This window comes from Zootoca vivipara, chromosome 12 (genome assembly GCF_963506605.1).
Source record: "Zootoca vivipara chromosome 12, rZooViv1.1, whole genome shotgun sequence".
Classification (NCBI taxonomy): Eukaryota; Metazoa; Chordata; class Lepidosauria; order Squamata; family Lacertidae; genus Zootoca; species Zootoca vivipara.
This window is the reverse complement of record NC_083287.1, coordinates 14,296,381-14,323,458: the sequence shown is the minus strand read 5'-3', so window position 1 is coordinate 14,323,458 and position 27,078 is coordinate 14,296,381. Positions and strand designations below refer to the sequence as shown.

General features: G+C 39.4%; 1 protein-coding gene across 3 annotated transcripts; it reads right to left on the bottom strand.

Annotated features, from left to right (window-relative positions):
- Window positions 1-1,354: 1,354 nt before the first annotated feature.
- On the bottom strand, window positions 1,355-27,078 carry SNRK (SNF related kinase). 3 transcript variants are annotated; one of them, XM_035129132.2, is made up of 7 exons: window positions 26,774-27,078; window positions 23,462-23,607; window positions 20,615-21,303; window positions 11,842-11,983; window positions 10,427-10,639; window positions 8,665-8,799; window positions 1,355-5,588 (listed from the first exon to the last, which is right to left on the bottom strand). In XM_035129132.2, the coding sequence occupies exons 3-7, from the start codon at window positions 21,201-21,203 to the stop codon at window positions 4,370-4,372; spliced, it is 2,298 nt and encodes a 765-aa protein (XP_034985023.1). In that variant the 5' UTR covers window positions 21,204-21,303; window positions 23,462-23,607; window positions 26,774-27,078; the 3' UTR covers window positions 1,355-4,369. The 3 variants fall into 3 exon arrangements, with proteins under 3 accessions (XP_034985023.1, XP_034985025.1, XP_034985024.1); XM_035129134.2 differs by lacking the exon at window positions 26,774-27,078 and adding an exon at window positions 26,462-26,761; XM_035129133.2 differs by lacking the exon at window positions 26,774-27,078 and having other exon boundaries at window positions 23,462-26,761.

Genomic DNA, 27,078 nt, shown 5'->3' with positions numbered 1-27,078 from the left:
CCTGACCACTGGTCCTCTTAGCTAGGGATCATGGGAGTTGTAGGCCAAAACATCTGGAGGGCTGCAGTTTGGGGATGCCTGATCTAGAGCTTTCATGGGAGTTTTTCCTGGAAAGCACCCTTTATCAAAGAGGCCAATGTATGAAAAAGCATTTTAAAGCAGCATCTCTTCAGCTGGTGGAGAAGCTGTGTTGAATATTTTATTCCAAGCCATTTCAGATAACTTGACCCAGGGGCAGGGAAACAGAGAGAGAGAGAGAAGCAAACTCTGTGTGCAGTTCTCACCCATGTGCAGAGAGTAGTTTTGGACTGAAGTCAAATCTGGTTTGCAAGCCCAAAGGCAGAAGATTGCAGTATGGTTTGAGGCAGCTAACAGAATCCTTCCAAGCTCTTTCCTAATAAAGTACTGTAAATGTGTTTCTGTTAACTCTGGACTGGCAGGTTTCAAAAAGGTTGTGATCAAAGAAATTTCGATTAATCCATGATACCTAGCCCTTTTATTTTCAAATATAATCTCTCTCTGTGCCATTGATGTGCACACCATGTTATACCTGTAAGGGTGTGTGTGTGTGTGTGTGTGTGTAAGAGATGGGACTTGCAGACACCTCAGGATGTCAAATTTGTTGCTTTTCTGACCATGTCTGTCAAAGTGCCACCACGACCTGACCAAGTCAGATAAAGTCAGGTATTTTATATTGTCCATTGGCTCCATTTTCTTCAGGCTTCTCTTATGAAAGATTGAGTTTTAAAAGTTTAATTTTAAATTCCAGCTATTCCATTTTTATAAAGAATGTTCATTTCCAACTTAAATGATGAATAAAACTTATGTTTTTATTTCATTTTTTGTGGCATTCATCCTAAACAAATGTGAAGTCCTATCGTTTGCTAGCAAATTCAATGCTGTCATACCCGTTTTCAAGGAAGGTAGTATACAGAGTTTAGTCATCCATTAGCACTTTCCCCAAATTTTTGCATTTTAAAATATGGGCTTTGGGGCCCTTTTTTAAAAAAAGGGGAGCGAGAGTCCACAAACACACTCGTATAGATTTTCACCTTCCAGTAGTCTCATCAAAACTTATTTTTCAAGTTACAAATAGCAATGACTAACACCCAAAGAACAAGACACTGCCTGTTCATGAGTGATAAATACAAGAGCTAGCGAGAGTGTGTCTCATGCTCTTTGGAAAACTTCAGAAGTTGCCATAATTTTTCCTGCACGTGTACAGTTCCCAATGCGTGACCGCATAGAGTCACTCTAAATGTAATCCTGTTTTTTACTTCTGACAAAAACTTACAGTACATCAGCTTCTGGTGTCCTCAGGACCAGAGAGCATATAAAGTTGACATGGACATCATTTATGCACCAATCAAGAGGTCATTTTTATTAACTGGATTTTTTTTTCATTTGTCACACACCATGAATGTTTATACAATGAAGAAAGCCAAACATCGCTGGAAGCAATTGACAAGGATCAACTGGTATTTCTGTACCCTCCCCCTAATACACGTAGCTTTTCTCCATTTTATTCTGCTTTATTTGACTAATTGTAAAATTCTGTGTCAAGATTGTCACATCTTAAATACAGATAAAGTTGCTAGAGGTACATTATATACACATACAGAAAAATACAAGACTAGTTGCTTTCCACAATATTTAATTTATATGCTACGTTGACTATATGCAACTTGTAAAGACAGATTTAAGGGGTACAAGAAACTGTTACTTGTTCTATAATAGTTTGGTCCAATATATTTCAATGTAGTGGTTATTCTCTCCCTCCTTTTAACATGACGCAATACAACATACAACACATGCACAATCATTCACCGGTGAATAAATGGATTAAAAAGACAACACTCAAGCTAACATCTGTACACCCAGAGGTTCAACCAACCATACACAACTAAATAAGGCTATGTTACAGCTATGCAGCATAAATGGTCAACACTGCTGTTCTAAAGTGAGCACCGTATATACACATTTGTATATAAAAAACAGAGGGAATGAAAAAACATCTGGGATTAGTCAAAAGGTGCCATTCCAAGGCTGTACATAACGTGTGGAAAGAATATTTACAAGACTTGAAAATAAAAAGCTGCAACAGTTTATTGCCAATGCCCTTTATAAACTTTCTCCTACTTTTTATATAGATGCTCTGTTCACCGCCATCTGTGAACTGTCCATATTTCTGGCCCTTTGTAAGATCCCTGCTTAAGAAAATTTCAAAGAAATATGCGCTATGGCTTCGCTGGCATGCCTGTTCTTGTAGCTTTCAACTTTGTAGATATCATACATGTATGATAGGCTGTTTTAAAACTACATTGCAACATAAGCTTAAAAAAGAAAACTAAAGCAAAGTGTTTCATTCGTAACTTGTTTTTCTGGGAAAGCATATTCCCCTCCTAAGCTTGATAATAAAATAGGCTGCATGGTTGAGATTTGCAGCCTAATTCTGAACATGTTTACTTGGAAGTAAGCCATGCTGAACACATTGGGATTTACTTCCTTGTAAATATGCTTTGGATTGCATCCTTTGCCACACTAAAAGAAGCAAACATGAATGTATCATAACCAAAACAACAGTTCTTTGGTGCTCTACAGTCTACAAGGTAAATGAAATGCATACTACTTGACCATTTTGCTAGCATTTAGATACTAAACTGTGTAAAGTCTCTTAATCAGTGCCTGCCTGGGTTGTTGCTACATAATACCATCAATACTTACCAGCATTGCTTTGAAGACCCAGCGCACAGAGCTTGAAAAAATAACATTCTTGTCGTTCCCAAAATTGGGAATCTGCAATATATTTTATTCTAGATAAAAGTTCACAAAAGTTCACCTGGTCAAAAGTATCCTTTTGTACATAAAAAATGCCAGCCGATTTATCTGCTGGCATCTCAGTAGCAAGGGGTTAAAAAGAAAAGAAAAGCTAAGAGCTGTGCAGAATGTAAAAGGAAATTGATCCATGCAACTTGTGTTGTCTGACTCGATTTGGAGAGAGAGTTATGGAAGGGAAATAAACAAGATGATGTTATACCCCAAACTAAATTTTATATTGGAAAAAAAATCTTGAAATTTGCAGTACACGGCACGTTTTGAGATCTGTGGAGTGTATTTAGGGTGCACAATGTTAATGCACTCCCATTAAGATCCTTTCTGATCTAAATAGACCTCCTATTCAAATTCTAGCAACTGTTTTCTGCTCTCCCTAAATTCACTTAAACAATTGGTTTAGATTACTGGATACAGTGCTGCATTTTGGAGCACTTTTGATATACCCCACACTACAGAGACACCCATCTCGATTTGCCTGTTCATTTGTTTACATGGAAATAATGGAAATGTGGAATTGAGATGCTCAGTTACATCTTTCAGGTAATCAATATTGAGAGCAGGCTTCAAAATGCTGTGGGGTAGGGTGAAAGACAGAAGGAGAAAACTTTGTTAAGCCTTTTACTATGTGCATGACTAGTTGATTTACAGGAACTAGCTTACTGGAAAAGACCTCTCAAAAGTCACACAAATTGGTCCAATTTAAATGTCTTGCACTGTACCCAACAACTGCCATGATAATAGACTCTAGTAACAGATGTGTTCTCCCTTAGATTTTTTTTTAAAAAAAAATTACTCCAAGCAGATGACTTTATAATTTTCCTTTGTAATAGTTTTTAAAAGATTGTCTGCATGTACAATTTTTCTCGGGGGAAGCTGCCTTAACTATTTCTTGTCTGTAACAAACCAAGATCTTCAGCCACCACCTCATGCATATTATAGTTTAAGACAAAAGAGATGTGGGGATAAAAATCATAGTTCAAGATCTCTTAAATTCTCAGTGCATCCTTGCTTTGTACAAGCCTTGGAAATCTGAAAGCTCATAGAAGTTTTCAGCATCAAAACATTATTGCTTTGGTTCTGTTGCAAACACACAGAATTATGCCACATCTCACAAAGTTTAGGAAACACAGAAGATCAGAACAAGATTGGACATTTCACAAATAAACAAAAGCTCTCTCTCTCTCTCTCTCTAATTTAAGTGCAGAATGTGAAACTACTAAGTGCTTCATTTACACTGGATTCGGACACAAGCCTTACTGTAATCCAGATTTTCTATAGTAAAATTATAAATGTAAAAAAGTACACAAATCCTGTTTTCGTTTGGAACAAAAAAAAATTATTGGCTAGCAGCATGCACAAAATCATGCATTGTCATTTCAAGCAAACTAAATTAAAATGTAATAAATTACTGCTCAAAGCTCATTTAAAAATATTAAGACAATGACAATGAAGGGTTTTCAGTGAAATAAAGTATTCACAGCGCAGAAAAGGAAGATTGGTGATGTCAAGTAGAATGAGTTAAGTCTGATTATTGTCAAACAACGTGACAGCAAGTAGCTTGACCAGCCGTACACAGCAATCCCTCCTTCGGGTTTCGCTGAATATTCACAGATATAGTCTTTTCACACAGAGGTAGTTGGAGCACATTATTTTTTAAGTTCTTGCTCTTTATCCGTTCTAATTCATTTGCAGTGTCTGACATCTGATCAGAAAAGAATTTTATACTGCCCAAGGATGAAGCTGGATTTACATTCCCAGAGGAACTTATGCACATCTTCCATGTAGATTTCTCCTGAACCTTGACGCTGGAAAAGGAGATGGTGTTTTGCGGATCAATAATGTATTTAGTGCTACTGTGAATCTGTGAACCTAAGCAGAGGCTCATTAATTTGAGGCTTTCCACCAGGTCGCCTGCGCTTCTTGAAGACAACTGCATTGAATTTCCAGATCCAGCGCACCTGCGAGTGGAACCTGAATTGTTATTCGTGCTTCCGCTAGAACCACTGGAAGGACTTCCACCCCCTTTGCTGTTGTCGCCAGGGCTCGCTTTGTCTACTCCTCCGTTTCCATTACTTGGTTTTCCTTGTCCACTGCCGTCTCCCTGATTGCCGGGAGGTCCTTCACTACTATCCCGTCTGTGCCAGGAGTAAGTAAACCCGCTGTCTTTATCGAGACGTCGCCTGCTTTCGGAGTCGTCGTCGCTTGTTTCTGAGCTGCTGCAGCTTGATCCCCGACCCTGGCTTTTCCTCCGGTGGTAGCGCTTGTGCACGGTGCTTGGCGAAGCAATGTTCATTTTTAGACGGCTAAGTTTGGGGGGCAAGTTCTCATCCATGTCAAACTCGTCGTCCGACTCCCCTTCCTCAAAGATCTGATTCAGGACCGGGGCGCTTTTCCGGGAAGTAAGACGATTTGTAACGGAAGGCTTGCGGCGCAGAACCACTTGGGTTGAAAGGGAGACTGGTTTTTTATCTTCTTCGTCCTCCTCCTCGTCTTCTTCCACCCTAAACAAGCACTTCCGACCGCTAGTTGTAGGTTTTAGGCTTACTGAAGGAACGACAGAAAGTGCTGGTCCTGCTAATTCAGGAATGTCCTCCTTCTTTGATGAATCATTAAGTGCCTTGCTCCGGTGACCATTAAGAACATTTTCAGCACTGCGAGCTGGAGTCTGAGGAACGCCTCCATGGGACAGAGGAGAAGCTGTAAGGTCATCTTCCAAGTCTTGAGGGACATCGATTTTGGTTGGCCATGATTGCCTAAGGGAGGTGCAAAAAGGAGGAAACGGAAGATTTTAGTAAAAGATTTAAAAGCAAAGCTCCTCTCACTGTAACTTGGAAAAATGTGATCATAACAACCAAAAGGTGATTTTAAAATTTACCAAGGAGGCAAAGAATTAAATTTGTACATATTGGCCAAGAACCAGAGACCTTACCAATTAGTTCTGCACAACTGATGTAGCTTTGGGTTGAGGTTTCTCTAGCTCTGGGTTGAGGTTTCTCTAGCAATAGCACCACCAGCAGCAGCCAGTGGCAAGCCTCTCTGGTGGTTCTTTCCCTGCGAGAAGTAAGGTTACAGGGAACCAGACAGAGGGCCTGCTCGGTAGTGGCTCCCGCCCTGTGGAACGCCCTCCCATTCTGTTTTTAATGATCTGTTGGGAGCTGCCCAGAGTGGCTGGGGAAACCCAGCCAGATGGGTGGGGTAGAAATAAATTATTATTACTACTATTATTATTGAAATATTCTCAAAAAGTAATTTGTGATCTGGTATGGCACTTTGCTGTGTAAAGGGAAAAAGCAGAAAATTCTAATAAGCATGCCTACGCCCAAGATTACAGGATTGCAGCCTTTTTGAGTTTGTAGCTGCCCTGGTAAATGCCTTTTTGAATGGAAAGATGTAGTTTTTGTAATGAATTTTAATAACTTTTCAATGACATTTCAATGTGCGTTTTTTAAAATATTAAAGTGTATATCATTTTATGCTGCTCAACCTTAAAAAAAGATTTCAAGAAGTCACTATATAGTAAGTGGCACAGAATACATATAAGCCCACTTATTTAAAATGCACAATTTTTACTGAAGTTTATGTAGACATTCTCAGTTTTAGATGAAGCAAGGTTAAGGCAGGAACAGCCATTCTTTGCTAGTCTGAATATGCCAGAGTAATATTGGCAAGGCAAATCGAAATTTTAAAAATATTATCCAGAGCAGGTTCCAAAGACATTGCCACAAATGCCAGAGACTTTCAAAGAAATTGCTCAATCAGAGTATTCAGTTGCAGGCTGGTGGATCTAAAAAATAGCTAGAAATCAAGCCAATAAGAACCAAATGCACAAGGCCACTTAACAAAGTACATAGCAGATATCCCAGTGTCCCTTGCACACAGAGTGAGACCCAGGTATCAAATAATCCTTGAAAATACATATGTTTGTAGAGTAGTACATTTCCAGTCCAAGCTTCCATGGTTGTGGTAATGAGAAACATTTATATTACACATAATTAACTATGCTGAAATTTTCTCCTAGCAATGTATTTAAATTTTTTATATCCTACATCACTTATTTAACAAATAAGCTAAAAAACTACCTGTCCATTTACTTTTCTTGCCTGTCAATTTCAAGTGTGGTTTTCCAGAATTTGTATCCATGCAGCCTCATCAAAGAATATTCATTCAGAATGAATAAATCCCACTTAGCAAAACACGCCTTACTCCCAAGTGTGCAAAGGTTGGCAGCTGCAATATTGGAGTCAAACTAGATGTAATTTTAAACACATTTAAATATTTCCATGCTTACAATTGGTAACATAATCTCTCTCCTGCCCCCACCCCGAACACAACTAAAACTAATTTGGGATCGCAGGACAAGGGTTATCCTTCCTTTATGGTTTTCCCTCTAAAAATCACCCCCCCAAAAAAAAACCCACAACTGTAGTTATTTGCTCTAATGTTGTTGTTGTTTTTTAAAAAACAATTAACAGGGCAAATATAGGCGGAAAAGTTACTATCATCACAAAGGCAGAATTGTGGCCAGTCCTAACATGGCATTTAAAAGCACACAGAAGGAAAGGCACATGAACTTTTGCTGGTTATTGTCTTCATTTCAACAAGACTTCAATTTCTTAAAACAAGGCCTCCTGCCATTCATATACTCTCTGATGAAGCTTTTAAAACACAGTGACATATTTCTGGACTTGTTTGTGTTTCTTCTCATTTGCAGTATACATTTTATTTTAGTCTCTATTGCAGTGGTTTTAAATAGTCCTGCCTTCCTGAAGGGATCTTCCTAATTATACCTTTTAGCTTCTTTAATTATTCCGTTTCTGAAAATACAACTTTCTAGGCAATTTTTTTTTTAACTGCCTACTCCTTTTCCACAAGGTACCCTCAAGCTCACCACTGGAACTTTGGTATGAGCTTCAGCAGTTACTTCCCAGTTACAGTTCCTGACAGAGCCACAATATTGCTATGTTCTATAGCTCAGTGATAGAGCACACACTTTCTCATGCATGTGCAATGCTCAATCCATGGCATTCCTGGGCTGATGAGCTTTAACAGGGAAAGCTTGAAGGATCTCTGTCCAAGATGGCGGAGAGCTCCTGCCAAGTCAGGTTAGGCAAAGCTGAGCTAGACACATGTAGGCAGCTTTATTTGCACATTTTCTTATTACCACCCATAGATGGTAACAGGTTGTCCTCCACATTCCCACCTTCCATCAGCCCCAGCTGGCATGGCCAATGGGGTGAGGTGATGGACATTGTAGTCCCTCACCATCTGCAGGGGCACAAGTCTCCATATCTGATCTAACAGGAATGGGATGCACCGATTTCAATCGCTCTCTGAGCTCTCATTCTTCATGGGAAATTCTGCCTGTTGGAATAGGGTGCAGACTCTGCAACACCACCACCAGAAAGTGCATGATTCATTCTGTGTTACAGTTGTGGCCTGCACTGGGGCAAGCATAAACTCAGATATTCCTTACCTAACATTACCCTAGGTTGTGAATTCAATGACAGAAAGGCTGAGAATGGCGACTTCAGCAATGACAGGAGAAAAGAAAACGAACATTTCTCCATGAAACTAATTATGTGGCTGTGCTGCTGGTGAATAAGCTTCCAGATGCCAACCTGCAGAACAGTTAACAACCTTCTGCAGCAAAATGCATTCAAAACTACCGACTTAGCTATGCAGAAGCTGTAAAGCACACAGTGTTTTGACAATAATACACCACAGTAGCATGACAATCTATTTGAAATTATCAAAAAGGTGGGGCCTTTTAAAGAATGTATGATTAAAAACTCTTAAATTTAGTACAATTTGAGTACTTTAAATTATTACCTAAACTGAGCTTTGATATTGCTTGGGCTTGCTGATCTGGTTTGTATTTCTTTCTCCTGCTTCTCTCTTAGAATCCGCTCTGCTAGTAAGAAGTAAGTAGCAGTGATGTGATTGTATTTGTTGGTTTCCAGAGCCCTGGGGGAAATAAAATTAAAATGGAACACATCATACATCAACAGTTTTCTGAAACTGGACATGCAGCCAGCACTGCTTACAATGCACCTCACAACAAATACTGAACAGTGCCTGTAAGTAGAAATTAGTGCTTTTGACATATTGACAAATAGCTTTTAGCTTATTAAGAACTGGACAACCTAATGTGGCAAGTTCAATAATCAAACTAGGCTATATTAAGGAAAGCAACCAAAAGCTGAATAGATTTTCCCCAATCACAGTAATTTATTGAATGCCAGTCTATGGTTCAGTAACCTTTTGCAGCTGTCAGATACTGTATAACTATACTTTACTTTTACAGATCGTTTGCTCAAACAAAGGAATTATCTTCTTCCAGGGTGAGCTCCTGATACATACATGCATCATCATGCAGTCACACATTCATGTGTGACTATGATTAGGAGACTGGGAGTGTCTCCGCTGCCTCCCTGTTATGACCTCTCGCTGCAGGGAAAGGCAACCCCAAGGAAACAAACTTTGTCAATGTTGACTGAGACTTTATCAAGTGCTTGCCTTGAAAACAGGAGGGCAGACTCATTTATTAGCATGGACTTTCCTCATATTCTCCCCCAACTCAGCTCACGGGAGCTAGCACTACACAGGGGAGAGAGGCAAAGGACCAAAATAAAATCAATTTGCAAATAAGCAATACTGTATGTTACTTTTAAATCTGCCACTGATCAAGGATCTTCCATAGCCAAATGGACAATGCGCTAATCTATTTAGTCATTAGGCATTAACAACAGGCTTCTTGGCAGATACAAATTACTTTTTCAGCTGTTTTAAAGCATCCACTTGTTAACTCAGTGGCTTCTATATTGGGCCTGTCTCCAACATTGCCACTTTCACTATTCAGCATTTGAACATATAAAGTTAATGTTTTGGTTACAACCAAACATACAATTTAAAAGTGGTTTACACTAGGAAGAAGCCACACAGTTGAAATACCTACTCCTTCAAGCAACACCCTACACCCCCCATAACCCAGTTTTTCCTTAGCATGGCCAAGGATGTTGGGAGCCAGATAATAGTGCATAAAGAGCAGGACACAACTGAACAAGGTGCATGTCACAACCAGGGTGCCCCACCCTCTGGCCTGCTGCCACATACTCTCCATCCCCAATCAACTACACATGGGAGAAAAGGAAACTGCTGATAAGGCCATTGCCCAGAGACCCAAGAAGAAAGAAAACTCAAACTACTGAATAGAATATTAATGACAATTTGATTATTGGGCTTTTCACAGGGCTCCTCTTTGACCAGACTTGGTAACTTGTTCCCAAAAAGTTATCAATATTTTGACATGTTCTGTAAAGGATTTAATTTGTCGTGGGCCACTTTAGCTTACAAAGATACATACAAATGCTTGATGCATCTTGCATCTACAATTATTCCTCTGAATACCAGTGGGCATAATTCAGCTCTACCTTTAAGGCTGGTAATGGCTGGAAACAGAACACTGGGCTAAGGTGACATGCACCTGATCCAGAAAAGGATTTTCTTGTGCTCTATACAGACAATTGTTGTCTAACAACAAAATTGGAATTGCAATCCTGGAATGTAAACACAATAGAAAACGGTGGCTTACTCTACTATGGTATCTCTGTCTGCGATGTCTCCCAGAACCATTCGCTGTATGATGCTGTTGTGCTCTTCCTCGGACAGGTTTTTGTATGAAACCAAAGGAATATTATATTTTGTTGCAGGCGATGGATCAACTCCTTGTAGCCAGGGATGGTTTTCAATTTCTTCCAAAGATGCCCTTCGTTTTGGGTCTCTTTGTAACATTCGTGTGATTAAACTGGGAACAAAGATACAGCTCTATAAGTACGTTAGCATCATCACAGTAGGAAAATGTTCCCCAAGCATCCAAGGGGTGTCATTCCCCAAGTTTAAAAGCAAGTTTCTCCACACATCTACAAACAAATTTGAAAGTATGGGTGTCTGCTTGTTTGTTTAGATGGCAAAACCGGGTCAAACATATGTTGGAAATGCAAAGAAAAAGAAGGTACTTTATTTCATATGTGGTGGGAATGTAGAGTATTTTTTTTAAAAAAAAATCTGGGAGATATATAATGAATTGAAAAAGATGTTCAAAATGACATTTGTAAAAAAAACCAGAAGCATTTTTTTTAGGGATCCTAGGACAAGACCTGCCAAAGAGAATAAAGAACTTATTTATGTATGCTACAAAAGCGGCAAGAGTCTTGTTAGCACAAAGATGGAAGAATGAGGAAATCCCAATGAAAGAACAATGGCAAGAAAAATTGATGAGTTATACGGAGTTGGCAAAGTTGACATATAAACCATGTGAGATGAACAACTGTGACTTCAAAGAAGAATGGGAACTTTTTACAATCTATTTAAAAAGACAACAAAAGGATCTGGACTCCTTGGCAGGTTTTGTATAAACATCCACATATGATAGATAAGGCAATGATATATACAAATTTTATAACAAGCAGAAAACAATATGTACAAACAAATCAGAGAGGGGAACTGAGGGAAGTCCTTAGAGGGTGGGAGGGGAGGGGAAAAGGGGGAAAATTGTAATTGGCTATGCTATTGGTAATTGTATTGCTTAAAAATCTATTTCTTCAATAATTTTTTTTAAAAAAAGAATATATGAACCCCCCCAAAAAAAAACCAAATTATTTTTTCCAGCTCCAACAGACTTCACAATGTTTATTTAATAGACTTGAGTTCTTAAACTGTCTTCTGTTTTATTAACAAATTACTATTCTACAATGGGCTATGTGAATATAGGAAATCACTCAATTAAAAAAAAAGTTTACAGGGTTTCACGTTTCCAGTTATCAATGTGAGGGTTGAAAGAATAGTTACGGTACTGGTCCACAGTCCTGAAGTGAGAATAATGGGCGAGCTGGGATTACCTGGGACCTAACCATGTGCTAGTCCTAACTAATCACCACATTGGTTCTATACTGAATGGTTAGTGTTATGATTTTAATTTCAATACATTATGTTCAACATTTCACTTACTCTTTACATTCTTTGGACACATGTGATGGCACCGTGTATTTACAGTCCATGATCATTGTTAAAGTTTCGCTGTCATTTGCTTCTTGGAATGGTGGCTGCCCGCATACCAACATATAAAGGATAACTCCCAGGCTCCATATATCTGTAACAAGATTTTTAAAATATTGTACTTGAAAAACAACAAGCTATTGCAACCGGCACAGGGGAAAAAATTAGTTTCCTATCATAGTTAATTTGAACCAACATTTTAATTGTTCAAAACTGAGCAGCATGATACCACAAATGCCTTATACACAGAAAGACGTAAGGCAGCTTCATATGTTCACTGAAATAAATAGTGGAAATGTGAAGATTATATTCAGCAATGCTGCCACAGTTATTACCTTGGTGGGTGCAGATTTTAATTTTTTAGACACTATTTCCCGCTCTCCCTGGACAAATTAAACACGTTTTTATTGTGCCCTGCATGCAACACACTAACCTAAAAATAAATAAAAAGTCAACTATTGATTGAAAATGGGTATCATGGAATACTGCTGAAGCATTTAAAACAATACTTAGCTTGAAAATTATCACAATTTTACCATACTAATTTAAGAGAGAAGTTTGTACAGGAAAGAATACAATAGGAGGAAATGTAAACAACATTGTTTTTACCCCTGTTGCTAGCCATCAAGTCTAAAGTAAGCAAGATTTTGTTTCCAGGTACCTCCCCATTTCCCTTGGGAACTTAACAGTCATTTTAAGAACTCCCAACATTAGAAGCAGTTGGTTTTTTTCCTTTTCTTTTTTTAAGCTTTTCTATTTGTTGCTAGCATATGTAAATAGCCTGGCAGCATACTTTCACAAAAAATCTGGAACGACGTCAAGTGAAAAAGCACTGTTAGCAAGAATCAATGTTTGTTTCCCTAAAAAGTGGGTTTAGAATGCACAAAATATGTTCAGGAAGAGGATCTGAATGAGAACTGTGCAGGGACATTCTGTGTTTTTAAAAATAAATTCCTTCTCTCAAAATAGGTTGCTGTTCTTAAGGACTAGCAGGCTATATGAATTGTGACAGACACAAAATAAGAATGTGTTAAGTGTTGTTGGTCAGCACCTGTGTATCTTCTATGTTACTGAAAAAATCTGATTGAGAAAGAGCTGTTTGAGTACGATTCTTAGAACCATGACAACCAGCCAGTGTATATGCAACTTCCTTACATAACATCAAGTCACTGCCATGGAAACCAAGCCACGTCACTGACTGCCCCTGCCATGCTCATCTCAAATCTAGTGAGGAGAGAGCACCAAGACCTGGCTTGTATTTACATATACAAGCAAGAAAAGGATAGTTTTGTCGCACACAAAAACTCCAAACAAAAATATTAGGCCACAATGGTGAGGGCCTAAAACATTCAGAAATTGCTCCTTGTGAGACCAGATCTTCATGGTTTACAGAAGCTGATAATCACATAGTATTTCTAAGGCGTTTTGAAGCAATTCCAGCATCACAACAGATGCTTGCCTTTTCAATTTCCAAGCCTCTAAAACAGTGTTTTGAAACCTGTGGGTCATGACCCACAAATAGTTTACAAAGCCTGTACAAGGGGGTTGTGGGCTTTACAGTAAACCCAAAATAATTGCTGATTTAAATCTGAACTAGTATAATAAACACCTGTTACACAATTTTATTTTGTTAGCATATTATAATTTTGTGCTGAAATGAACAGTGGAAAGGTTTGAGTCTTACATTTTGGGAAGTGAGGTTATCCAAATTTTTAACTGCAATAGTTACTTAAATAATCCAAAATGTCATTTTCACATAAAATCAGTATTAAAGCAGTAGAGACAGACAACTACAGATTAGTCTCAACAGTTTCAACTACAGCTTTACACAATGTGTTTCCCACGGTCTACCCCACCCCAGCGACCCACTGTGACGATGTTTTCACTCTTTCTTGCCCCCTTTCTGGTTTGGAGAATGACTGCTTACAAGCAGAGGATTTCCTGTCTGAGCTGTTGCTACAAAGTGCTTGGCCTGCAAAATGATCAAGTTTGGTCTACTGTCACACCACTGATGACAGTGCAGGTACAGTTCAGGAAATGAGTTGCACTAAAAAAGTCACACACAATGACGGGATGACAAGAAATTCAAGATGTCATCATAAAAAGGTCGTGTTGACAGGAAATAAGGCACAACTTTCTTATGAATTCAGAGAAGTTAAGCAATTTAGTGTGGTAGCACCAACTTTGGACTGAACATAGAACCAAATACAGTGGTACCTTGGTTGTCGAACTTAATCCGTTCTGGGAGTCTGTTCAACTCTTGAAATGGTTCAAAAACCAAGGCACAGCTTCCGATTGGCTGCAGGAGCTTCCTGCACTCAGGCAGAAGCTGCAGAAGACATTTGGCTTCTGAAAAACATTCACAAACTGGAACACACACTTCCGGGTTTGTGGTGTTTGGGAGCTGATTTGTTTGGGAGCCAAGCCGTTCGACAACCAAGGTACCACCGAATTTTCATTCCTTTCTCTGCTGCCAAAGCAATGCAACTGAGTTTATAGTTGTCCCAACAAGATTCAAACTATGTGACTTGAACAATCACTTCAGGTCAAAAGTTTTATGGGGCTCCGATATATGTACAAAGCTTGAGGCCCGCTGTCTCATTTATTTTCGTAACTGAAAATTCTGCATTCAAATTACGCTTCTGGATGCATGGAATATCCACAAACACTCTGGAATCTCTAAATGAAGTTAATGTAATTTAATGCAGCAATTGGCTAGCATCCAGTGCTTGATGTCAAAGGTTGCACACCAATTTCTGAACTTAATCCTGAAGGAAAGCTGAAAGAAGCTGAATAGCATTATATTCAGAATGTATCATACCTAGAGGATGAGGGCAAAAATAATTTTGACAGGGCCACTGATCATGTGCTCTTTGACATACAAACTATAAAACTTAAATAGAGTAAGTAGACAGGCCCCTCCAAAAATTGCTGTGGGTGGCAATACCAGGCTCCAGAAGTAATTTAGTACAGTCAAACCTCAGTTGTGGAACATAATCCGTTCTGGAAGCCTGTTTGACTTCCAAAACGTTTGACAACTGAGGCCCGGCTTCCGATTAGTTGCAAGAGCTTCCTGCACTCAAGCAGAAGCCGCATCAGATGTTCAGCTTCTGAAAAAAGTTCGAAAACCAGAGCATTTACTTCCGGATTTTCAGCATTCGGGAGCCGAAACGTTCCAAAACGGAGCCATTTGGGAACAGAGGTTTCGACTGTACTAAGGACATACTGATACTTCCCTGACCAAAATGCTCATAGTGATCTTGAGATGGAAGGTGAAAATCAGGAACACATTCATAGGAGAAAGTTTTGTAGTAACGGATGCCTTCGATTATAATCACAGAGACAGTTAGATGCATATTCTGGTCACAAAAAATATACATTTTTCATTAGCCTCAATATTGTGCCCTAGAACAGTTGGTCATGGAATCCACCAAAGGAGGAAAAACTATGGATGCTGCTCAGGACCTGGTGGAAGTTCAAACACTGTTGAAACCAACTGGAACTAGTGACCACAATGCTATGAAATCCAACATGCATAAGTATTCAATTGTCAAACAAATTCAACATAATCACATTTGACTTCAGAATAGTAATCTTTTACTAGTTCCCTATTTTTAAAGAATACTATTATTATTATATATTAAATTTCTATACTGCCCCTATCCAAGAAATACATACCACAGTAGCAAACAATACCCCTCCCCCCCCCGTGCACGCACACAGTTTAAAAGGCTAATTAAACAAAGTTGAAAGGGTAAATCAAGAGGATAAAATATTCCCTCAAAGCCACAATAATTGCTCAGCTAGAATGTATTCAGTTTATCAGAAAAGATACCACCAAATCCAAGGATGCCAATTTGTTAAAGAAACAGGGAGTCAAAGAAGCTATTAGAAGCAAGAATGCTTCACTCAGAAAACTGATGTTTTGCGCAAATGATAATATGGAACCCAAATTTGAACACAAGCGGACAATAAAGGGTGCCTAAAAAGAATTTGAGGCGCACATCACTAAAAACATTAAGATTGACAATCATGTATTTAGCTACTGTATTTAAAAAAGCCAGACACTTGAACAATGGATGAAGAGGTGATGAGGCGTGTTGAAAGGAACATAAAGAAACTACATAAAATCTGAATGAATTATCTGTACAGTCATACCTCGGAAGTCCAATGCCTTGCAAGTTGAACATTTTGGCTCCCGAACACCGCAAACCTGGAAGTGATTGTTCCGGTGTGCAAATGTTCTTTGGAACCCGAACGTCCGGCGTGGCTTCCACAACTTCCAATTGACTGCAGGAGCTTCAAATGCAACTAGAAACTGTGTTTTGGCGCCCTACAAACCAGTTTCCAGGTGCTGCGTGGAGCCTTGCTTTTATTTCCCAGTTTTGAATGCTGCTAGCGGCATTTACTCCATCAGACTGCAGCAAGAGTGAAATATAGGAAAGCACACTCTGATCAGTTTTGCTGAGACCAGGTTGCCTCCTAGGTTCCATTGTGGCTGATCAGTATAAAAACCATTTTGTTAACTTTTAAGAAACAGCTCCTGGGTGTCCTTGTTCTTCTCTCCTCATCTCTTCCTTTATGCAGTGTTTTTTAGATTGTAACTCTGAAGGCAGGGACCATCTTGTTTTTATTGAAGCCGTTGGGGCTTAAGAGCAGAGTAAAAAATCCCAATAAATACTGTATTTTTGCGTGTATAAGACTAGGCTCCCCCCCTAAAAAATAATGTCAAAAATTAGGGGGTATCATACATGGATACATCTCCCCCATTTTCTTAAATCTGAGTCCCCCAAAATAGGGGGAATCTTATACACGGGGACATCTTATAGATGAAAAAATACGCTACATATTCCTAGAAGTTCTGTTTTTCTCAAAGAATCTTATTACAGAAGACCATCACACAATTGAAAAGGCTCATATTTGGAGCTCACTTAGAATGCTCTCTCTCTCTCTCTCTCTCTCTCTGTGTGTGTGTGTGTGTGTGTGAAAGAGAGAGAGAGAGAGAGAGAGAGAGAGAGAGAGAGAGAGAGAGAGAGAGAGAGAGAGAGAAAGAGAGAGTGTGTCATGCTGCTATCTCTCTGGCTTTCAATAAACTATGTTTGAACTCTTAAACTTCCATTTATGGTTTGTTGATTAGTGCAGTGATTGACTACTTGATGCAGAGCCAATGTGCTAATAAAAAGTATTTATTTGCAGAAGGGTACAAACATTTAACTCTAGGTACTGATATGTCCTACCTCCTCTCAAGGAAATGACCAAGCTATTTTCTTCCCCAAATTCATTCTACATCTACCCCTATTCCATAAAGTGTTCCAAGGACCTGTGCTGATATAGAAAATATACAAAGTAACATAGCTGTATGAGGTAAGGCCAAAAGGCAATGCAGTATCTTTTTAAACAACCCAAAAGTCAAGCCTTCCACAAGAGAAAACTACCTTTTTTTTAAACTACCTGGTAAAAAGTAATCAACTTTTCAAAATTTGAAGCCACATCTATTTTTTTAAATCAATTTTTAATTTGCTACCATATAAGCATCTCTATTCTTTTTCCTCTTCTATTTTTCTTAAAAACAAATGAAGCTGCACCCTTACAATGCACCCTTAGCTCCATTCCCTGTTTCCTTTTGCTGTGTTGTAGCATTATTTTCATTTTAGTTTTAGTCTCTAAGGGCATTGGTCTTCACACCATACAATGATCTATCAGTTGAAGACTAATGCCCTTAGAGACTAAAAAATAGAATGAAAATAATGCTACAACACAGCAAGAGGAAAAAGGGATGGAGTCAAACTGGAGCAGCTGGTAACTTTTATTCCTTTACTACTGAAAAAAGAGCCTGAGACAAGAGCGGAATAACCATTTCCATATGGAAGTTTAGATTGTTAGACATAGTCAACATAGTAAATTACACTAAGATATAATTAAAACACCTAAATTCTTCCTGCATAATTTACACACCCAATTATAAACAGTTCATGCAGATGCCTCATCCTTCCTAAGTTCAAAATTTATAGCAGGGTAATGCCTTAATAAGGAGCAACTAGCATAGAAAAAAATAGAGAGAAACTTTCTCCAGGCTGAAAAATTAAGCAAATAGCTTGGCTCTTGAGGCTGATATTAAGCAAATGATTCAATAGCATCCAGAATTAGAAGCAGAGGCACATAACGCCCAAACCCAAGTCTCCTCTTCAGATAAAAGGTAATGACTTCTAATCACTATGTATATTACGGTACCCAATTTGGCTTCTATCAATCTTTGCCAAAGTAAAAAGTATGTTGGCTCTCTCCCTCACAAGGGACCTCTGTTTCCATCTTCATGGGAGAAAGATTTGAGTAACTGTCAGATTTTATATCTCCAAAATCTGGGGGAACAGCTACTGGTGTTTGTGCCAGCAGCCTCTGCATCCAGAAATCATTTTACATCTAGAAAGTACTAATCTGCTTCAATGCCATTCGTGTTTCATTTAAAGAATCTTACAAACTGCAGTCTTTTGGGCTCTAACATGTCCAGCTTTCTCCCCTTCCCCCAGGAAAACTCAAAAGTGGTTTTTTTAAACTGTTTTGAGACATTTTAATTGGTCCTATTATGTTACTGTGATTTTTAGATTTTCTTCTAATAGATCAACACACCTACATACATCCTTTACTGTATATGTTTTTAACTCTTTGGTTCTAGAGAAAAGTAAATATATTTCTATTTGGAGGCATCCCACATTCATCTAACCAGAAGCTCTGATAAATATGTCCCAACATTGTTTGCTGTAAAATGTACTCTGTCCACACCACCGCCTCCACAAGGATAAAACCGGAAAGATCCATCGGTTCTACTGTAGTGAACTCTCACATGTACATAGGGGCTACATTGTTTTAAACAATGTAACACTAAATGCTGACACAGACATGCACCAGCAAAAATATCTAAAAAGCCTTAAATGTATCTTAATCCTTATTCAATCAAGCTGTAACACGTCATGACTCAACTGATATTTCCCTTTCTAGCAAGACTTAAAGTAAGTCCTGTTTGGGATTTATACAAGCAAGTTAAATATTCACACACCCAGCATTTAGCATAAAAGTTTTTATGAAGAAATATTGATATGCTGCTCATCTACATTTTCTGCATGCATGTGCACAGAAACACACAACTTGGAAATGTACAAATTAGTTTCCCATGAATCTCTCAATACAGGTCCAGCAAGAAGTCAATGGACGTTATGGGCATCTATATTGAACTAGGCTTTGTTTCATCACTCTGCTTAATTTCATTTACATTTCTCTAGTTGGCTCCTGCCAACCTACACACTGACAGCAGTAGGAACAAAAAAAATAGAAACAGAATTTCAGAAAGCCTGTCCATTTCCTGCATCTTCAGAGGTTAGCTGAGAAATACTAGGAAAACATCAATTAGGGAAAAAAATTATCTAATATAATTCAGTTACTATATGAAATGAGCCTATTGCATAGCCATGTGAAGGACACTGAATGTCAGATGTACAATTCCACACACACACACCTGGGGGGTGGGGTATTCTGGTGTGTTTTCAGGCCTGATCAACATCTAATTCTGTTTTCTAAAGTTGCTAGCAGAGATCTGAAGCACCTCTTGTGTATTTTAGGGCAAACACATTTAGTGACATCAAATGGACATTTACTTGTCAGAAACAACCCTGCCTTGGGCACCCTGCTTAACGTATTTTCTTCATATAACCTATAAGCCTATAAATATGTTCCTATGTTACAACTACAGGGTGCCAACAGATTGTGATAACTTGAGAACACACTCCCTGCAGGCATTAACTGCCAATTCTTACATCCACTGAAATGATTACAGCTGTCCAACATCCTCCTCGTGTATTTGATGTTATACTGTTCATAAAAGGAAATATAGCAGTTTGAGGGGGAAACAAACATATATTTGAGAAGACACTGGATGACTACAGGAGACCATTTACCAAACACTCTGTGCTACTGCTATGAACAGGAAAGCATTACTATGTTCCTAATACTGATAGGAAATGCAGATATGTGGCAATTCTCTGCATCATGAGAGCAAATGTGGCTGTATGTACACCACTTAATAAATTGCTGTCAGTATTCGCATGCTGTCAGCGCATTCCATAGCATTCTGGGGTTCTAATGCAAGCAGAGAGCTGACTTCACTGCTAAATACATGAGAAATACCCTGCTTTTTCAGGAACTCCTCGTACATCAGAGTGCATCCATTAATAAGAACATCGTGCAGCCATTAATAAGAACATGGAACAATTGATCCATCAGGCTCAATATGGTCTACACTGACTGGGCATTTTCCCCAGCCCTATCTGGAGATGCCAAGGATTGAACCTGGGAGATGTTCATGCATGGGCTCTATCACTAAACCACAGCCCTTCCCTTAGTATAGCTTGTCATAATTTAGATCTCTTAGTTCCAGCTGGAAACCTTCGGACACTTTGTATTTCTAGTGTAAATTCCTCCAAACAAACCATTATCAAGGATGCACAAATACTCCTGTCCAAAAAATTACCAACAAGTCTAATTGCATCAACTCCAAACTAGATGGCACTGGACTGGATAGTACAGTATGTTAAAACATGAATAGCATAATGAAGGGCTACACAGGGACCTTTGCAGACTTTCATCTTCCTATTTCTAAATATTTACTTCCAATGGCAGCTTGCTCTGAAACAAAATAAAAGTGACTTAGTTTGCTCTTAATTCATTGACTTACCTACTGCAGGTGCATCATACTCATCACCAAGTAGAATTTCTGGAGCAGAATATGCAAGAGAACCACAACTTGTTGTGAGTTTTTTCCCAGGCTGGAATTTGTTGCTGAAGCCAAAATCAGTCAATTTCACAAGTCCTTGTTTTTCAAAGAAGACAACATTCTCCGGTTTTAAGTCTCTGTGAACTACATGCAGTTTATGGCAGTAGGATATAGCATGAACAATCTGAGCAAAGTACTTCTTTGCCAGATCTTCGTTAAGCCCTTCTTCGTGTTTCATGATGTAATCAAACATATCTCCTCCATCACCAAGTTCCAAGATTAGGTAAAGTTTGGTCTGGGTGTCAATAACTTCATACAGGCGAACAATATTAGGATGCTGCACTAGTTTCATGCATCTAACTTCTTGGAATAGATGTCCTGTTGCTAGAGTATCTAGCTTGGTCTTGTCAATTACTTTCACAGCTACTTTTTCACCTGTAAAAACATGTCTGGCAAGTTTGACCACAGCAAAATGTCCTCTCCCCAAGGTTTTATCCAAATCATACAGTCCAGCAATTTTTCCATCATATCCTCGCTTGAAACCTGCCATACTGCTTGAAGTAGCAATGCTGGAACTTTTTAAAATTTGTGTCTTCTCATATGAAAGTATTTGAAACAGATGCACAACCCATTTTCACTGCCAAATGTATCTAGAAGTCAAAAAGAATTTTTTTATAGAATATACATTTACTTAAGATAAGAAAAATAAGATTTTACCTACTCTAAAAGCTGGCCTTTGGTCCAGGAAAAAAAAGGTTTAAAAATACTTCCTTGAAAGAGAATTGGAATAGCTAATTGAGATGTGTCTAAACTCTAAAAACGTGTAAGATATGCTGTAGAGTTTTGCAGAGCACTTCAGAGTAGTTAGTTCAATTCAATACCTACACAAGTACAAATTTATTTTAGGAATGAAGAAAAAAAGAATACAAAAAAGGAATTCTACCTGGGACTTTAACAGAAGATTGCCACTGCCTGTGGCTAAAATATGCATTAAATGGGAAGAATGATGAAACTGCTGTAAGCTAATCTAAGCAAAGACATTATTCACATATTGCCATTCATCATTTAATGAGGGCAGCATAACATTAAGATCTGTGGTACCTAACATACAATTAGACCATTCAAAATAAAAAATACCATGTAGTTACCACCACATCAATAGTTGCTTCAAGCAACATCTACATGCTTGACCCATGTATTATGCTAGTGAAGCATCCACAAGTCAAATGTCATCAGCATGATATGCAACCATATAATTAATCACATCCTCTTGGATGCAACATGTACTGGAGTGGTGTGGCAGCAACCATGGAGGGCTACAGGTAATGTCAAATAAAGTTTTAGGAAAGCTCTAATGCTGAAAGTTGGAAGAAAATAATGGTAGCTCTATAGGGCTAGTGCCATCTGATTGGAAATAAGAAAATATAGTTCATCCATGCATTAAGATGTATGAAACTTTGAATATCTTCCAACAAAACAATAGGTACTTCAAGTATACTTCAACATTTGACAAAACCTTGGAAGAAACTAACTCTATTTTTTCCAAGCACAGCAGCTACATCAAAAGTGATTTCACTAAAAAAAATGACTCTGACGTTGCATGGCCAACTATAACTCTAATATATTTCTGCAAGAGCCAGCATCTGTCTGTCTATGGTAATCATTTTACAATGCTGTACTTTACCCCCTTGGTAATGAAACACCACAATGTGACTTTCCAATGTACAGTGTGTGGGCCACACTCATGTCTAGAGGGTATAACCATCACAAGTAGAATTGGCTAGTTCTGCTGGCAGTCTTTCAATTTTCCAGGCTTATTTAAAAGCACTTTTTTCAATGAATGTTAATGCATTTAAAACTCTAACCTCACTTTTCCAAATCATTCCCAGTGTTTCTTCCAACTCTATAATTCCATGTTTCTAATATACTAGTGTATATTTTCAGAACTCCATGGAAGTGCAGCGTCTCTCTCCACAGAAAATGCTTGTTCCCAACCCCTGTAAGCACCCTTAACCTGCTAATACAGGGATATCATTTGGGGGGGGGGAATCCTCTTTTTTGTATTAAAATTCATTCATGGTACATTATTATTTTAAAGTATATATGCATGCTTTCTTTACTAATTCCTCATTACAATACAAGATCTCAGCAATCAGGAAAGGATCTCAGTTGCATGTATTAAGGGAGCAGCCAAAAAAACATGCATACACATTTCATGACATATGGACTGCATTCGGACAAAATGTGAACCATGGTTTACCATTATGAGAATAAACTGCAGCTAGCCTCAAATCTGCATACTTCCCCCTTTAGCATGGCCATGAAGAGATCAGGAGTCACTGTTTAACAGGCCAACTGAACTCTAACCTTTGGTTAATCTAAACTATAGTTAGTTAAAACAAGCCAGTTTCATAAACTGGTTTGAGGTTGGCTTGTTTCAACAAACCGTAGTCAAGGTAGTTTATTCAGGTTCAGACACAACAACAAGTTGCAGCTAATCTAAAATGGAAGGGAATCCATCCATACTGCTTCACACGGCCTCACTAGAGGGGGGTGTAATGAAACTGAAGGTATGTTTCAGTTTGCTCTCATATAAGCCTAAAATATGCCTTAGCAAGAAATCCAAATCAATCCATTGTGCACATTTTGTAAAATCAATGTAAAGCACAATCACTAATTGTTACACTAGCAAAACTGCTTGGAAATCATGATATAACTGCAATACCTCCAGAGGAATTTCACAAGCACTGCAGTGAAGTAATTTTTAAAAAACTACATTTGAATAAATCAAAAATTAAATCTACCAACCATGGCACTGCCCTCTCCAAAGGTATCATCTTATCTATGCTTTGCTCACGTAGTTTCAATTCTTCCTCATGTTTTCCATAGATTCATCTGCTGATACTTCCATATCCAGTTCTGAGGAAAGATTCACATTCTTCTTCCCTTATTCCCTAAGGGGGAAAAATACTTAAGTTCTCTTCAGGAATTATATGGCTAACATACAATAAAATGTGTGCATAGAATACCACCCCAAAGTTCAAATGGACCAATAAAAAGAGTGGGTCAAATGTTGACATTCTGAGTAAAACACTCAGCCTGTACAAACATTTAAAGTTTAATACACCTACAGTAGTCCTATATAATAATGTCCAAGTTGTCCCTGCGTCCAGTTGTCCCGTGTGTCCCTGGCTCTGCAACCTATTTCCACAAAACAAGTGTGCAATTGTACAGGTACACCAACAAAATTAAGTCTTTAAAAGGTGGGTTAAAAGTATTGCCCTCTTCCTTAATTGTGAGAAAGAACAAGGGGGGCCAGAAAGTCTCTTGGTGAAGTCCTAAGTTTCAATAAGTAGGGTAACAAAGCACTGTATTACAGCAGTGTGCATAGGGGACAAGCAGTAGCACAAAGGTTTCGGAAGAAGCACATCTTACCCAGTCACTTGGAGGTTTACCACAGGCAACTGGTTAATTAGAAGCCTGCTCTACAGGTTTTATGCAATTCCAATGTTAATAAAAATACACAAAGGCATGTGTGTGTCAAACATTATTAGGCACCTTAAGTGCTTGTTAAGGCATTCATTTATTGTGCACAATATGACCTTGTACATCTTACTCATCATCATTTCACAGAAAGGCGGAAGACAAATGACTTGCCCCATAAAGTCTCTCTAATAACTCAAGGATCCAACCCCAAATTACTGTTGCAGGATGGAGACAAAACAATGGGAAACAGAATTGTGAAAGGAATTTGGGAATGGGGGAGAAAGAATACCATGAAGGTACCTGTCTCTTGCGCTTGTGTTAAATAAGCAACGAAAGATATAAAGGTGACATCAGGCACAACAGAGAACATGATATGAAATAGTGGTGCAAATAATAGACATATGGAAATTGTTTCTAGAACACTGGAAGGCTGGAGGTGCAAGATGATAAAATCAAATCCCAGTGCAGAAGAGCTAGTGGAATTATCAGAATACAAAACCCCTTGTCAAAAAGTGATTTCTGAGCATTCCAGACAGACTCAAAGAAATGACATTATTGCAATCTCTACTTATCCCTTTAAAATATCAGTGATGAGTGCCTTTATTTTCTAGTCAGTACAGTAGATTTAATTAGGAAGTATGACTTGGTTGCCTAAACATTTCAGTAAAGTTAACTGTGGCTCTAAATCTTCTGTTAAACAAAATTCTACAGCATTTATGCTATATTGGCATATATTTATCTGGGGAACTAAAAGGAATTTGTTCAACCATTCAGTGAATAGCTGTTCCAGTTCTTCCAGTTCAATACCTTCATCAGGTACTCTACAAAAACAAGCAGTATACAAAATGCATGCTTACATTTCTTCTCTTTAGATACTGTATGATAACTGTTGATTATGTCACACAAAATGCCAGTTCTAGAAAAGCCAAAATGCAAATTTCTGGGAGAAATTATCAATATGAAAAATGGCAATGCATCATCACTATTCATCTTACTCCATGGGCCAACAATATTAGCAGCAAATGATGCAAAATTTTAATACTCATCAAAGTGTTTCCTTTGTGGAGACTTTCTAAGTGTTTTCTATAGCCTGGGAAAGGAATTGAAAATGCATACTTCAAAACTCTTGCCCATTCTCATTTTCTACACCAAGTATCTATTATTATGAATTCCCAAAAATTGCTATATAAACATAGCAGCCTAAATGAGTAAGAGTGGCTGCACTAGAGGGCAGGCTTTAAACAGATCTGGACTCACATTCTTTAAAAGGAATTCATATCTATACTAGAAGACTGTAGCAAAGCCATATTTAAAGCTCTAACTACCTTAGTAGTCAAATAGATTATTTCCAGTCCCTAAATATATAAGAGCAAGCTTCAAAATACAAGCCACATGAAGCTTCTCCTTCAATTTATTTATTTAAAAGATTTCAATGCTACCTTTTAATGGTACTCCCCTCCCAAAGTGGCTTCCATACAGTACTTCCAGGGTCTACTCAAGGAACAAGGCATTAATAACAAAACAATCCATAATAGTACACATACTGATAAAGGACCTTACTGAAATTAATCATGGTAAATTTTCATCATTCTGGTCAATACAGTGGTTTTCCTTTTAACCACTCAGTGTTATAATCATTCTCAGTGAGACAAACACCATGTCTTTCTACCTACCTGATCCGTTACTACTAACAGCCCAAGAGGGGAGAAATGTATTTTAAACAACAAATACCCCACAGCTTTTGTGCCTGTGTTGGCGTATAAAGCGGAAGTTGATACAGCTTAGAAAAATGGCTGTTTGCCAAAGAGATCATCAATGCCATAATGTGTTTTCGGCATGACAACCCGATACAAAAAAGCCCTTCCACGGGGGGGAGGGAAGGGATGCCAAGCTCTTTCCTTTGTGGCAGATACACTCTGCAGCATCGGAAGGGGGGGGGGGACGACCACGTTAAACGCTCCGGACAAACCTGTTGGCTCCGTCTCCGGCTTGCAGAAATAAGATGCACCGTCATCCCCCCCTCCCCAACCAACCACCACCAAACAGGTATGCAGCTCGGGTGCAAGAACTTCTTAGCCACCCCGTAAGCCTAAGGAATATATGGCCGTGAAGAGGAATCCAGGGATCTGCTCGCTCTCCTCAACACTGCAGGGGAAGGGAGGGAAAAATAAGAGCGCTGGCGACGTCCAAGGCGAGGGTCGAGAAAGGAGGGGGATGTTTTGAACTCAGCTCCAGCCTCCTTTCCAGAAGCGGCTTGGCAGGAGGTGGAAATGCCGGATGCGTAGCATTGCCAAGCCACGCCACCGCCTCCCTCCAGCGTACCTGATACTCCATCCCGCCTCTCTCTCTGTCTCTCCGCTCGCCGTTCAGACGTGCACACGAAACACTCACACGCAGCGCTCCATCTTTCGCGCACGCGCACTCACGCCCCTTCCCCCAACCTGTCGCACGGAGGCGACGGGAGAAGGGAGGGCGCGCGCGGATGCGATGGAGACGGAGACACGGAGGACGGACGGGGCTCCGCGGGGACCCAAAACCGCGGGGCTGGGCCTTCTGCGTCCATCCTTCTCCTGCCGCCTGAGGAGAGCGGCGCGGCCCCAGCACCTCAGACCTCAGCGCCCCTCAGCAACTTACTCCCGGGTGTCGGCGCGGGCCGCCGGCTGCGGCCCTCAGCTCCCTTCCCCAGCGCCGCATGGACAGCGGCGGCGGCTTCTTCTTCTTCGGCTTCTCGTCCCCAGCGAAGGTACCACACGCGCCGGAGGGTCGAGGCGAGCGGCCTCGGCCTGAGCGAGCGAGCGGACGGAAATTGTCTTCTCCTCCTCGTCCTGTGAGGGAGGCTCGCTCCCGAGCGCGAGCGCGCACACACACACCCAACGGACCGCCGCCGCGTTCCCGCGACGTCACCGCGACCAACCGTGGCTCGCGCTCTCCGTCGGTGG

Excerpts from the sequence above, each read along its gene's own strand:
- SNRK (XM_035129132.2), bottom strand. The coding sequence starts at position 21,203 with ATGGCAGGTTTCAAGCGAGGATATGATGGAAAAATTGCTGGACTGTAT. Across the intron at positions 10,640-11,841 it reads GTGTCCAAAGAATGTAAAGA|TTTAATCACACGAATGTTAC; the intron begins GTAAGTGAAATG and ends CTTTGTTCCCAG. Across the intron at positions 5,589-8,664 it reads AATATCAAAGCTCAGTTTAG|GCAATCATGGCCAACCAAAA; the intron begins GTAATAATTTAA and ends CACCTCCCTTAG.